This window comes from Rhipicephalus microplus, chromosome 5 (assembly GCF_043290135.1).
Source record: "Rhipicephalus microplus isolate Deutch F79 chromosome 5, USDA_Rmic, whole genome shotgun sequence".
In the NCBI taxonomy this organism is placed as follows: domain Eukaryota; kingdom Metazoa; phylum Arthropoda; class Arachnida; order Ixodida; family Ixodidae; genus Rhipicephalus; species Rhipicephalus microplus.
Window position 1 is genome coordinate 15,475,147 of NC_134704.1, and position 15,525 is coordinate 15,490,671.

At 43.0% G+C, this 15,525-nt stretch overlaps 1 protein-coding gene across 9 annotated transcripts in view; it reads left to right on the plus strand.

Annotated features, from left to right (window-relative positions):
• The window catches only part of Dys (Dystrophin), a 462,180-nt gene that overhangs the window by 103,828 nt on the left and 342,827 nt on the right, over window positions 1-15,525 (plus strand). For 8 of the 9 annotated variants that reach the window (XM_075894910.1, XM_075894913.1, XM_075894908.1 and 5 more), the window contains 2 exons: window positions 14,236-14,297; window positions 14,426-14,518. In XM_075894910.1, the coding sequence (XP_075751025.1) occupies window positions 14,236-14,297; window positions 14,426-14,518 (155 nt within the window). Of the gene's footprint in view, window positions 1-10,773; window positions 10,904-14,235; window positions 14,298-14,425; window positions 14,519-15,525 lie in introns of those variants that run through there. The other variant, XM_075894915.1, reaches the window with a different exon arrangement.

Here is a 15,525-nt window from a genome sequence, read left to right on the forward strand (position 1 = left end):
AGAGTTGTTTGATATTGTGTACGTTCACCATGCTTAGTATTTAAGTGTTTGTTGTATGGGGATAATTCCAGTTATAGTAAGATGCAGTCGTCTTTTGTCCTTAATGCGATGTGCTGAACAATACGCATACATCGAGGCAAGAAGTGCGAGGGACTATACTGAGCTGTCGATTCGTTGCAGCTAATCACAGCCATGCAGATTAAGAAGATTTCACTGTATATTTTCAATCGCCGCTGTATGTTACCTCTAACCATGAAGGATTAGTACGGAGTGCCTAACTGCGTTACAAAGAAGTAAAGCGATGCAGCCATACCTTGCGTTGACCTCTTTCGCCGAGCAAATGTCTACACTCTGCTGACACCACTCGTCACGCAATGCATGCAACAAACAATGCTACAGCCCTGCAGTCAACGCTCTCTCACTTGCGGCTCGCGCCAAACGATTTATTACTTTTTTCCCGAACTACGTCTTCCAGTATAACGTAAACAATGCTTCTGCTTGCGGCCAACCTTCATGCGCTGTTGCGTGATACGTTCGAATAACGAGTACGCTCCCGGTGCGTGTACCGCAGTTTCGCTTCCACGCAACTTGGAACACGACAGCGTATAAGCGAGTTTTTTTTTTTTTTTCTAGAAGTCGGTATCTAAACTAGCGTCATTTCTGTGGCCGGCTCTCTTCCTACGTCCCACGGGAATATATGGCCGCTGTCTCTGGCACACCGTGGTGATACGTTAAAGCAAAAGCGTTGTAATGGGGTAGTACACGGGAAGGGTGCTTGCCAGCAGTTCTATGTCGTCAGACAGTCCATTTTCGTCTTGCGAACAGGATTTATTTTTACTTTTTAACGGCACATTTTTCCTTCCTTCGACGACAACACAAATGCACACAGCGTGTCGAATGACCGCACTTTTTTCCGGGATAGAAGTATCACATCAATAGTCTTCTTATTACAATAAGAAGCAGTGGCCGTAGAGATAGTGTCAATAATATTAAAAAGGTATTGTTCGTCTCGGAAGTACTGTGCTTGCAATGCTCGGCTGCTAACCGGAAAGTCGCAGATTCGATACCGACCACAACGGTCGCATTTAGATTGAGGAAAAGTGCAATAGGTAGTCGTGTAGTGTCCTATATATGTAGGCATGCGTTAAAGATGGTTCGCATTCCCGTGCCTTATAACCATTTCCTGACTTACTCATGTAAAACCACCAGTACTGTACAATAATAGAAAGTATTAGTTGTGTTACGGAAATTGTAGTGGTGGTAGTATTGCGTCATATGGGTGCGAGGTCTATATGAATTGCTGCCCGTATACGGTTACATGTGACTGCCACCGTCGATACAAGGTTAGGTGCCCAGCACACTGGACAGCAGCGTACGGACGAAATTCCACGTGAGAAAAAATAGATTGTAGATAAACGCTTTTCTTCCTTGTGTGTTCAGATATGAAAAAAATTGAGCATTCGCCGCACAGACCACACCGTAGCAGTGGCAGAAATCTTTACAACATTTATTGGTATAAATACGTGCGCACCTACCAAACAAGCGCAAGGTTGGCCACTTGAGCCCTTATGCATCCGTCTAAGACGACGGGAAGGCGAAAACCATCTTCTTTTTTTCTTCTCAGTCGATTGTTGCCACCCTCCACATGTGAAGGCTTTCTACGCGTAACTTAGTCCTATACGTTACCTGCTGGATCGGTCCTCCTTTCACCAAGCGACCATGTTATGCGACGACGTCACAAAATGTCGCTGCTTGTAGCGTCATGATGACGTCATCGGGTGACGTATGACATGTTGATATTTTTGCACCACTCGTGTCGACACCAGCAGTCACTTCATGCGTTTGATAAGACATCTAAGGCTTTCGCTTTAGAAAAAAAAAAGCAGGAAATCTGGCTATGCTCCTGAGTTGTGGTCTCCCACAGCACAGCATAACAGTATAGAGGTGGCCTTGCGATTCGAGACCCATAACCAGAGTCCTAAGGACTCTGCCATAACCGCCACATCTTGCAGTATGGGCTGCTGCAGAGGAGGGCCTCCAAAAAAAGACGCTTTCCGAGGGTTCCAGGCGCACGGCTTCGTCGGAAGGTCCTCTCCTAATGATTGCCTCCTTCTACCGCGGGACACCCACGGCTACGGGAATAGCAGTTGCAGTAGTGCACACAACGGAGTCACCGCCCCGACTGCCACGCTGTTTCGACCTCTCTTGCGAGGAGGGGTCTGTGTGGTTCGCGGTCGCGCAGAAAAAGAAGCAAAGGAACACCTAAACGTCACTCCGCGACATCGCATGCAGCTCTAACAACACAGATGACGCGGGAGAGAGGGAGAGGTTGGTGAGGCAACTGTTCATCTGGGTTTCTGGGTCAGCGCCCGTTGGGGCGAAAAAGCGCGAAAACGGCACAAAGTAAACTCGGAACTGGCTGTGTACAGCAAAGAATGGACTCGCCCATTCGCTGCCGCAGCCCGTACACCGCATTGACTCTCGTTGTAGCCGCAGTCAAACAAGACATCCTCCAGTGTGAGAGACGGTTATAACTTACCAGGGGCTTGGGCAGAAACTTCTTTCGCGAGGGGGAGTCCTTCCTTTATTTGAAGTGGGAGCGTGACACTGGACTCTGTATGCCATGGCGAAAAAAAAATTCGGGGGGGGGGAGGCACAAGCCCGCTTTGCTACCCTCTGGCTATGCCACTGCAATTGACGATATACCCCGTTTCTCTATTTTTTTTTTTTTGCTAACGCGCTTTGCTGCTTCGTAGTGTGGTTGCTGCCAGGTAAAGACTTCAGCAGCAGGCGTGTGTGTGTGTGGTGTGTAATGTCCGTCTCTTCCGTTCTCTTTTACTCCCTTATTCCCGTCTCCCCACGTGTAGGGTAGCAAACTGGACTTATTCTAGTTAACCTCCCTATAAGTTTATTATAGTCTCTCTCTCTCTCTCAGCATGGCTCAGCGCCACTGTTTTATGGGATTATCGTTACAAAAGAGAGAGGAGTATCGCACTCTTCTGCTTTATCCTTCTCTCCTTACGCCTGTCCCACGACTTTCCGGACGCCTCGTCTGGTTAATCCAAAACACTTCTTCTTGAGTGGGTTGTTGTTTGCATACAATGTTGGCGCTTCACTTCGCTTCCATATTTCACGAAATCTATTTTGCGCCACAGTCAAGTACACCTACGCAATCGTCTGGTTAGCTTTCGGGGCTTCCCTTCTCATTACTGAGCCAAAAGTGTTAGATGCCTCATCAAATATGAAGACTGACCGTCGGCGCCAATACGAGTGGTTGAATACTCGCCACCACGTGATAACGTCGCGATATGACGTCATCGTGATGTCACAGAGCACCAGGATTTGTGACGTCATCATTACTTCACTATACCGTCACATAACGTGGCGTCACATCTGGACGTCTACACAAAGCCATCGTCACTTGGTCAAAGATGGCCGATCTAATGGCTTCCAAGGTCTCCGATCCCGGAGGCCATGCGAGACCACGTAAGGTTTCAGAATGGGGCGGGGAAGGATCAGCACATCGACTGAAAGTAACAAAAAAACAACAACATTGGCGGCATATCTGCATGCTTCGCTGGCAAAGGTCGTTGAAAGGCGATAGTCTTATTTCTGGCGAGAGAGAGAGAGAGAGAGTAAAACATTCATTTGACGTCTGCGTGAAAAAATCGGCGAGGCGCTGCGTCAGAAATGGACGCTATCGAGCAGTAATTTGATGAATCGAAGTTTTTTATACTACACAACGCTACTGGTAGGTAGCAGCACCATGTAGTTTTAGTGAAGCGTAGAAAACATCTTTTTTTTTTGTCATAGTGTGACATTGCCAGCGCCGCTTAATGAGCACCGTGGTCTTTAGAATTACGTATTTACGCATTATAGAAATAAAGTCACACACTACCTAATGCTCCCGGCCGTATCAATGTTGCGCCCAAATATGCGTAATATTTGTTTTTGATTGACAATGATCACTAGTACGAACGCAGCCAGGTCGTTCAGCGAGGGGTGCTCTGATGGATAAGTAGAGTGAGAAAGTCAGGCGGACCAAAATTTCTGCATTGAAGTATCTTTCGAAAGGCTATCGTCTTTAAAAAGATTGTGACTTTCACCTACGAGTCGTCTTAGGCGAGCGCACAAGGAATTGCGTGATCATTTTCGGTCTCTCTTCGGGGGGACCCAGCCAGGACTTGGTCTCAGGGTAGAGGGAAAAGGGCATGCTCACATCCGGTTCTGCGTGTTTGAGAAGGTGTATATTATAGTTTTTTTTTAAATATTCATACATTGTAGAGTGAATGAAAGAACTTTATTTGGTATACACAATTTATTGTGTATACCAAATAAACGTCTACAAAGGTGTTTACAAAATAATGGTGTATAAAAAATTCGCCATGCGGGGGAAAACTCCCATACGCCGAAGCTCCCCTGAGTGATAACGTAACAGCTTCATATATAGCTATTGACCCCAATATTGCAGAATAAATGTCCCTTGGGAATTAAGATAGCTTTTTTTCTGTGTGTGTGTGTAGAAAAATAAACTCAATTTAGCAGCGTGCAGCCGAAGTTACTCGTCTATTTGTTTTACACGTATGCTTCTATCGTTACATATTCCACGACAGTATTCATTTCCTGAATACGTACAAGTTGTTTTTATAGATGAAGTGAGGACATAAACGAAAAGAAAAAAAATCGTCATACTTTGCAGTTTATTCTTGTACCAACTGCAGCTGATGATGATGATGATGATGATGATGATGATATGTGGGGTTTAACGTCCCAAAACCACCATATGATTACGAGAGACGCCGTAGTGGAGGGCTCCGGAAATTTTGACCACCTGGGGTTCTTTAACGTGCACTCAAATCTGAGCACACGGGCGCACAGCATTTCCGCCTCCATTGGAAATGCAGCTGCCGCAGCCGGGATTCGATTTCGCGACCTGCGGGTCAGCAGCCGAGTGCCTTAGCCACTATACCATCGCGGCGGGGCAACCGCAAGTGAGACGGACTGGTTTAAATACTACTGAAATGCCGTGCCTTATTGCGAGCTTCTACACATACCAGCGCTACTAGTTTATTTTAGTAACGGTGGCACATACGGCATCTCACAACTTGATTTGATTCAATTCCTCTTTATTATGAAACATACCCACTCTGGGGAAGTGGCCAAGAACGCGTAGCGTAACCTTTCGATGAGCACTACAGTATTCTTTAATAATAAATCTATTTATACAACAATCAAATCTACTTAAAAGGGAAATATTGTAAAAAAAAAGACCCGAGGGAGAGAGAAAACAAAAACAAAAACCGAATTCCGAAATTTCGAATGGACCAAACATCTGCGTTTATTTCGCCAAAACATTCAGAATCTATGTATTTCATCTTGGTATTTTGTTTTAAGCGTGCAGCATTTTGGAGGCCTGGGCTGTCGTATTCCGTCTTCGCTCGGGGCTAGGCAGGCAAAACCACGCATAAAAATAGTAGAAAAAGGAGGCAGGCGAGGAATAGAAAGAGAGAAAGAGAAACACAAGAAAAAGTTAGGTGTAACAAAAGAGAAAGAAATTGATAAAAATAGAAGACGAAATCGATAAAAATAAATATATAAAAATATCCAAAGAAAAAGAAACTGAGAAAGGAGGAAAAGAAAAAAGAAAAATGAAACCGAAGAGAAACAGGGAGGGCTGCCCAGCTTCCTACTTCCTTGAGGCTTGACACCCCTAGAGCAAAGCTGATTATATTTTCTTTAATAATTCATTTCTCAAGCATACCAAATGAATACTGTAAGCTCCTACAGGTCAATGACTCCTGCATAGTGTGCGCCATTTGTGCAGAAGATACATGCGATTAGGCCGACAGTGATGTGAACATAATGCTTTGCCACACGGATACATATAGCATGCGACATTCGAAACATCTGCTGTTACCTCGCGGACGAACAATGCAACCTCTAACGTGTTCCCAGCAGTTGGCAATGCTGAAGGGAGAACAGTCACCGTGATTGATTGCACAGTGCGCCGTCGAAATGTCCTGCAACGGTGTACCTGCAGAATGCACGCGAAAGAATGATAGCGTATACAGAAACGTTTACTAAAACTTTCATTGAATTCAAAAGACACTGTAGCCCCGCCGCGGTGGTCCAGTGGCTTAGGTGCTCGGCTGTTGACCCACAGGTCACGGGATCGAATCCCGGCTTCGGCGGCTGCATTTCTGATGGAAGCGGAAATGTAGGCCCGTGTGCTCAGATTTGAGTGCACGTTAAGGAACCCCAGGTGGTCGAAATTTCCGAAGCCCTCCACTACGGCGTCTCTCATATTGTGGTTTTGGGACGTTAAACCCAATCAATCAATCAATCAATCAATCAATCAATCAATCAATCAATCAATCAATCAATCAATCAATCAATCAATCAATCAATCATTCTATCAATCAATCAATCAATCAATCAATCAGTAAATCAATCAATCAATCAATCAATCAATCAAATCGAATCACGGAGCACTCACCCGATTCCTGGTTGATGCCGCGCAGTATTCAATTCTTAAAGGAAAACAGCAAGTACTGAACCGTTTTTCTCGCGAACCAGTCTCCGCGGCTACGGGAACCTCTAAGAGCTTTTTGGGCCTGCATTTCCGAACCTTACTCCTCAAGTTTGAATCCACCGTCGTGTAGAGTAGGAAAGTCCCCACAGAAGGTTAAAATAATTCTCTGCTTTATGATATTGCCTTCTCACTGGTGTTCCCAATCTGACTTGTTGCCAATCTTGCCAGAACGCGTGCGTTCAGAGGAAACAAACAAATGACAAACGCTTACAAATAGAATGCTGGTACACGTCACGAACTCTCTTGGACAGCATTAATGTTTAGACGGCATATTCTTATGTGAGTGACAGCTGGCTGCTTCTACTTTTTTCGCTTCATTTGTACGTTTATCCACCTCCGAAGTAAGGAGAAATTGCCGGGGGCTTCTGACTGGTTGTGCCAAGCATGGAGGAACAACGGTGTTGGACCGCCTTCCTTGTATCTCTGTATTTTTTGTACCTTTCTCTCCGTTATTTTCTACCCCTTTATGTCTCTCTCTCCCTCTTTGTACGCTTCTTTTCACTGTCTCCCGTTTATTTCTCTCTCTATGCACTTCTCGCTTCCTCTTCCTTTATCTCTCCCCCTCTCTCTTTCTTTCCCGTTTTCTCTGTTTTTCTATCTTTTTTGTCTGTTTCGTTCTATATCTTTCTCTCTATATCTATTTATTTCCCCGTCTTGTTACCCTTTCTACTCTTCTCTTTCATTATATACTTTCGTTTCTTTTTCTTTCTTTTCCTTTGTACTCCTTCTTTCACCCATTTGAATTATTGCATCCCACGCCGGACAAATCGACTTCGCTTGAGAACGTGCTCCGGGCGCAGCATAAGTTGAAGAAGATGAAGAAGTGGGCGCTTGCAGGCAGAGTTACTGCGTTGCACGCAGCTCAGTGATGTTCCGTGCAGGGAATTTTCCCCTTTTCGAGGATTTTTCGCCTGTCATTTTGAGCCAAAGGGGAAAATGAAATATACGTGATCTTGCAAGGAATTTCAGGAATGGGTAAATTCTTCTATGACAACCGATAATTAGCGGTCGCAGTACGCCTTCATATGCTGTAATCGGTTCTGGCGCGTGCACCACGTAAGCATAGCCTTCGATATTTGCTTCTGACATTTACGCTGAGTGATTCATAGTTCGTTAATGGTGTTATAGACTTGAAGGCCACAACGTGCAGTGTACTAACAGTATATGAATTAATAAAATCATGCGTTTGTTGTGTGGCAGTGGAGGAGCTAGTCATAATTTTAAAAGTCGCCAGTATACTTGAGACACATGTAATTATAGTATGTGTGTGCGTGAATGGGGCGGAAATTAGTACTGTTTTGCAGGGAAATATGCTAGGAATTTCGTGAACGTTTGCAGGGAACTTTCTCCGAAATAGGGGATTTTCATGTCTCTGAATGGGAATTATTCGGCGTAGTACGGAACATCCAGTACTGTGCACGCTCTAGAAAGGTAGAGGCATATAGTACTTACGAACTCGTAACGAAACATATGCGAAAATCATAATAGCTTCACTGTGAAAAAACCGCCAATTTAACCGGTAAAGTGCCTCTCCGTTTCCCAACTCCGCACTTCCTCCTGCCCCAGCCTCACTTTGTAGAACACCGCATATAGGCATTTGCACGATGCACAGTTACCTTATATGGCCGACCGCTGCATCAATCAGCCGAGTGAACGGGGAGCATGTAATGAAGGATACAAGGTGTTCATACTTAAACAAGAAGTGTGAACAAGAACACGCGTATTTTGCTGTCGTCTTCCATAGAATAACAATGTAACAACAAAAAATGAAAATAAATAGCCCTTAACACTGACAGCCATACTCACGGAAGTCAAAAACCCAATTAAACCACGTAGCTTGAATTTGTTATACGGGGAAGTTTGTGTGACTTGGAGCAGCGGAACATGAAGGAATGGCTTAACTTAGCAGAATGTTGTTGTTAGATAGACAAATATGTATCAATTCTCTAAAGCTGCCGCTATGCAGAAAAAAATGTATAATTTTTTTTCAAATCAAATCATTTTTATTTTCCCAGAAAAAAACAGGTTCTGGAGAGGTTCACTGGCTAAAAGCTGTTTATGGACAGCTTGACGAGGCCAGTGAACCCTATACAAGGCAGGTGGGACAATGACAAAAGATGTGTGTAACAATAAAGACCATAAGCTAACATTACAATACCAAATACGGTGTAATAAAAACATATATATATATATATATATATATTCCTACGAAACATCCAGATACCAGCATAGCACAGAAGATTACATGAACGCGAGCAAAAAGAAAAAAAACAAAGAAAAAACAAAAGAAAAATCCAGCAACCATAACACCATTATTGCCAAAAATAAGATAAAATAATAAATAAATGATGAAAATATCAGGGAAGATATATACAAATTTGCTCTTTGTGTATGTGCTGCATCATACAATGTACATCACATGTCAGACAGACAAAATTATACAGACAGAATTATATCATATAACCTATTCGGTACAGCATGGATGCACACACTGAAAGAAAAATGAAATTGTACTATCGTACAGACAGCACATTTTAGAACGTGAAAAAGTTAACCTATATTTACAAAAAAGGATCAGTTCTTTTAATGAGAAACTGTTTACGTGACTGTATTTATTGAGAATCATTGGTAAATTGTATTGCAATATTTGAGATTTGTAATTATTGCGAAACCTCGGAACAAACCAAACATCACTGCTTCTTGTTCCTAACAAAACATTTTTCGCAGTTAGACATGCGGTGTTTTTAATGAATTGTTTAAACGAAATGGAAGAGAAATAGCAGGATTGCAGAATGCGAAAGATATACATATATTCCACTTTAATAATACCGTAGTCCCGACACACAAGTTGTGTTGATGACAAATAATCCAAATTAGCGACATGTCCAATAATTTTTTTCTGCACGGTCTGAAGTTTCATTATGTTCGTTTTTGTCGTGGTTGCCCACCCCAAACTGCAGTAATTTATGTGCGAAAGAAAAAGAGCATGGTATATTTGCAGTTTCACCTTTGCGGGTAAGATATATCTACAACGAGCTAGCACACCAACTACACTAGAGGCTTTTTTGCAGATGTCAACGACGTGTTGGTTCCAGCTGAGGTTTGATGAAAACGTGACGCCAAGAATTTTATGTTCATCCACAAAACGAATGTGTTCACCTGCGTAAGCTAACGCTTGTGTTGATGAAAATATTTTGTTTTTAGCTCGGAATACGATGGCTTTTGTTTTCAGTGGATTAATTTTCAATAAATTTTTGCTAGACCACAAGAAAAGCTTGTTCAATAGCTTATTACACCGGATAATTAGCTCATTTGCGTCAGGGCCTGAAAAAAGTAAGTTCGTGACGAGAAGGCCGATTCGACATTGATACCTATGGTGAATGCGTGTGGAACGTCAGCTTCTTTCAATGACACGAAAGGAACATAACTCGCGCCGATATTACGGAGAAATAATGGTGATTTTCGCTATATATGGAAGGGTCCTATTGTAATATTTTTATGTTTATTGCTACACACATCGTGATCACAACACTTGACAGTAAATTAAATATAAACAATATTTACCATGTAGGAAACGAAAACACGCGCCTCCAAGTGTTACAATTATTTTATCCTGAATAATTTGAGGAAAAAACAATTGGGAACTCTCAGGTGGAGTAATATTGTTACTGCCTTCGTGGACAATATTTGTATAATTGTTTTTTTATCAGTAGGCAAGCGCTTTCCGAAGGTACGATATTAGGGCACACAGCTGTTTTCCCATCGTTATAATTCTCGCTTAACACGTGCTCTTCGGGTCGAAAGTATATTTTACTGCTTCTCATTTACTCCTTCGAAATACATTCGGCTCTGTCATCCGTTCACGCGTGTTATTTTTATTTATCCAACCACCTGCTCCTAATGAGCTGCATGGCGGCACAGTTCAGCGGGGCATCACGCTAATCGCCTTTTCCTTCCGTGTGGACTCTACTAAAATGCCGCAAGCTTGTCATTTTGCGGCGACCATCGTGTAGTTGTAAACTCGCAAGCGGCACGACGCGCGGGCGGTCAGCTGTTTTCGCAGCCGACGCGCGGTTATAGCGCGGTCGCGTATTCGCACAGCCGTCGGGCGCCCGCTGGCTTGCAAGGCATGTAGGGATACCTGCCCTCCCATGTCCTCCTCCATCGGACGCCGACGACGCCGAACGAGGGGGCTGCTCGTGTGTGTGCGAACCGCGTGGTTACCTCCACCGGACACCTTCCTACGCGTCGTCTCGCACGGTACTACATTGTCCAGGATACATGTGCACGACATGGATTCACCGGTCGCAGGTAAGCGCTATGGCGCGGCTCACGGGCCTGTCAGCGCGCGCAGCGCAGAAGAATTCACGGAACGAGAGCCGCCGACACCGCCTAGCATTTTTTTCTTGCCGTGTACGGCGTGAGTTGCAAGCGTTGCGAGCTGTCCCGTGTAGTGAGTGCGATGGTGGTGCCGCTCCCGAGCGGGCTGGTTCGCTTGCGCGGCGCGACTTCTTTCTGCTGGTTTTTGCAGCGCTCAGATTTCGTTGTGCTTGTTTCTCCCGTCGTCTCGGCGGGGTGAAGTTTGCACTTGAACGATAACGCTTGTGATACTGGTTTCTGTCGGGCCTTCGCAGCTCGCGATGCTTCGCTCGATTCGTTCACTGTCCTTGATGCCGCGTCTAGCTCGGAGACAGCGGCGTCGGTAGTTAATTGGTTCCGTTTTGTGCGAAGTAAAAACAAAGTTCGCCGGCTTTAATGAAAGATGAGTTGGCAGCGCAGATTCGATTAGCCGAATCTGAGCTTGTTGACGGTGCTCTTGCCAGTTTTTCGGAACTTTTTGCGTGGTAACCCGGGCCGAGAAAAATACGCGATCATTGAAAAGCGTGCGTATCAGAACCGTCAATGAGTCGAGAAACATGCGCTGGCTGACGTTCAAATTGATGCAGATGTGTCCCTCTTTCCACGCAACGGGCCATTGTGTGCGTGCGCGAATTTTCAACTAGCGCATCAAAAAAAAAAAAAAAAAACCGGGCTTCTACGGGCTGCACGGAACGGGAAGTTGTGTGCTGCCGCGATCGCGGGCTGCTGTCAGCCTACCGAGATTGTTTTCGTTCTGGTTTGGCCTGTGTCCAGCGTCTGTTTCGGTTTCTCTAGGTGGCGTCCCACCTGTCGCGGCACTATAGTGTGTTTGCACTGCGATAAATGTCTCTTTCGATCCGATGCACTTCGTGTGGGAGATATCGTTCTTGGCGACGTACAAAGTGAGCGCAAGGAGAAATTCTGCGAACAGGTGGTTGCGCGTTAGCGCGCATTGATTCCCCGGAATTTAAGTGCAATCTAACTACGCTTAATTTTGTCACGGACACGTGCGGTATGCGGTCGACGCACAATTCACGTACACGCCAGCGGCTAGAGGCGTTGGCTCGTGCCCTGCGGTGTAAACACGACGTGATGTCTGCATGCAAATATAGCTATATTGTAGCACGTAGTACATTCAGTGCGCCTGCGATCGTTAGTTGTTGTTGGCGCTGCTTACGAATGGCTAGGACGAAGTTCGCGATACAAAATGCTCTTAATTGCTTTCGCTTGTAGTTTGCGTACGTTGGCTTCATAGCATACGTGATCCTGATTAGCGTTCTACAGCATTTCTCAAAGAGTATTGTGGTTGGTGTACCATTTTTTTTTAATATGTATGTAACCTCATTTTTCTTCTGTGCCTGCAATGCGCATACAATGGAGCTGTGTTTTTAGATTCACACAGGTGTGCGCTCATATTTAAGACAACAAGCACTTCTTGTTTTATTACACAGAAACCCCTGCGTGTAGCGCTATCTAAGAGATGGCACTTTTCTTTCACTACAGGCCTTCATACATAGTAGGAGTAGTCCTGTGTATTCTGCTTTTACATAATATATCTATTTTATTTGTTCCCATTTGACATGAAAATCCCCGACCTTGTGGCCTAATCTGCTATTTTTGCTGCTTTTTTCCTTAGAGAAGACGTTTAACTGAGACTAGGTTGCTTTTGATGCAGTAAATATCTTCAAAAAAAAAAAAAAAACCTCACAGCATCTTGAATGTTGATCAAAATGTTTGATTATTAAAGTGATTACAATTCCATGAGCTTTGGTTACAGTCGCATGAGCTATAAACACTGATCATAAGTGAGGGTCAGATAACAAGCTGTTATACTTGTACCACTTTGGAGCTTGTTGGGGAGACAAATATGTTAGCACCATAGAAACCATACGTTAAGGGTGCATTTTTCATTTCTCCCGCTTAGGAACAAACTGTAGTATACTGTAGCTTTCTACAGTATATATCTTACAAGAGTATATACTGTCGCTTACTACAGTTACTACAGTAGTAACTTGTTGCTTCACAACAAACCACATCTTCAAGGACTTTCCTGGAGATTTTCTGACCCTCTTACTTTAGCAAAGCTTTCCAAAGCATAATAATTGCATCACATACAATCCAGTACAGTCCCACTCGGTTTTCCCTAAACTTATTGTAGTTTCTTAAATTCCCAAATCTTCATTCTGACCCCAAGTAGTGTCTCTCTCATGTACCAAAGATGGGAGCACACAGCATTTTTGCATTTTTTCGAACATATGAGTTAAACAAATGTAGAGCTGAACTAGGCGCAGTCAAAGCTGTGTGTCAGTGATGTTTAATTTCAGTGATATATATATATATATATATATATATATATATATATATATATATATATATATATATATATATATATATATATATATATATATATATATATATATATTGATTGATTGATATGTGGGGTTTAACGTCCCAAAACCACTATATGATTATGAGAGACGCCGTAGTGGAGGGCTCCGGAAATTTAGACCACTTGGGGTTCTTTAACGTGCACCCAAATCTGAGCACACGGGCCTACAACATTTCCGCCTCCATCGGAAATGTAGCCGCCGCAGCCGGGATACGAACCCGCGCCCTGCGGGTCAGCAGCCGAGTACCTTAGCCACTAGACCACCATGGCGGGGCATATATATATATATATATATATATATATATATATATATATATATATATATATATATATATATATATATATATATATATATATATATATATATATGCAAATAGAATTGTTTGTATGTGAGCCGGGTAATTGTGGTCACATTTCAAGTCCAGCATCACAGTTTCTGGGAAAATTTATTAATAAAACTTGTGTTCGGGGACGAAACGTCTTGTCAATGTGTTTCGAGAGCAGGTTACTTCTAATATGCAGTGATTAGGCAATTCTCAGCGCTGTTAGGGCTGCAGAAGGGTACACGTTGGGCTAGTTTGCTCATGATTATATGCAGAAGACAGCACTGTAAGATGAAAAAAAAAAAAAAGAACACAGACAGCTGTGCTGGCTTACAACCAAGTGTTTATTCTTTTAGGCGAAATTTTCCAGACAGTGAAAGTGGTTGAGTATATATGCTGCCTGAAAATAAACGGTCAGTTGTGACATAGTACAGTGGCCTGTGTTTTTTCATTTCGTCTTGATTTATAGCTATGCTTCCTGCATATAAATTTCGAGACATTGCTTCTTCTCAATGCTTTAATGTTATATTGGTTCACTTTCTTACTGTTGCCTGTTTTGTTTCTCTGTGCAGACGAACGAGAAGATGTGCAGCGAAAAACATTTACAAAGTGGATCAATTCCCAACTCGCCAAGGTATGTCACTTCTGCGAATAAAAACACAATGAATGAGCACGGCGCTATCTTGTGAGTTCGGGAGCAAGATAAAGCAAGCATGCATGCCTCTCCTTATCTCCTTTCCCGTTGCCTTCACCTGTTCACAGGCCGACCAGCCTCTTGTCAACGACCTCTTTCAAGATTTTCGAGATGGAACTAGGCTTCTCACACTGCTGGAAATCCTCTGTGGACAGCAGCTAGTGAGTTGAATTGAATTCAGTTGAATTTTATTTATTTATTTTTACACAAAGTTTGCAACCACTGTGTGAACGCATAGCCATAGGACTGCCTAGGTCCAAAAATGTTACATTTTTATTATGGCACTTCTTAATGAAGCACAACTTAATTAAGCACAATATTATGACAGTATATAGTGCCAAATATTGAATAAATAATCACTAAGTGAGCAGCACAGCATAGAAAATAATTTCACACACACGAAAAACTCGGAAAAAGAAAAACTATCAGGCCTATATGTGCACTGAAAATCCCAATTAGTCATATGATATTGCATTCAGAGATCTGTTAATTCTTCTCAATGGTGTTTTTTTGTGCTTTGGCAAACCATCATGTCATTTTTATATAGAAAAGAATAACATTACAGATGTCATTACTAGAGAACTGTAACAGACCTTCACCATGTGCAGTATTGAATAGTTTGTGAAAATTCAAATTACCAAAGGTTAGTTGTCTAGTGAAACAAGGTGCACGAAGTAGTGACATGTTAGAAGTTAATTGCTCAGATGTGAGACAGATCGGCCATGCAGAAACCTGCAATGCGGAAGTAGTTTTCATGAAAAGAGGAATAAAAGGATAATCCATCTAAGTGTGGCGTGCAACTTTTAGTGGTGAGCTATACACATTATAAATGCGGGATCAGACATGATGTCTTTCCAGGATGGCTACTGTAGAATCCAAGGCAAGTGGGTGGCTTGCAGATTACTGTGTGCTGCTGAATTAGACATGGAAATGAAACCATGAATCTGTTTAAATAGATAAATTGTAGTCTCAGAGCTTTACCTTCCTTAGTTTCACCTTTGTTGGTTTATTAACAAAGGTAGAAGTCAAGGTCGAAGCGTTATTTTAAAAAAATTTTACAAGGAAATTATTGTGCCTGACTTCTACTTTTTGTATTTTGGTCACATCGGCCCAACGAAATTTTCTGGAACCTGATATGTTAAGCTCATGGCCCCCTCAGAAGGCAATG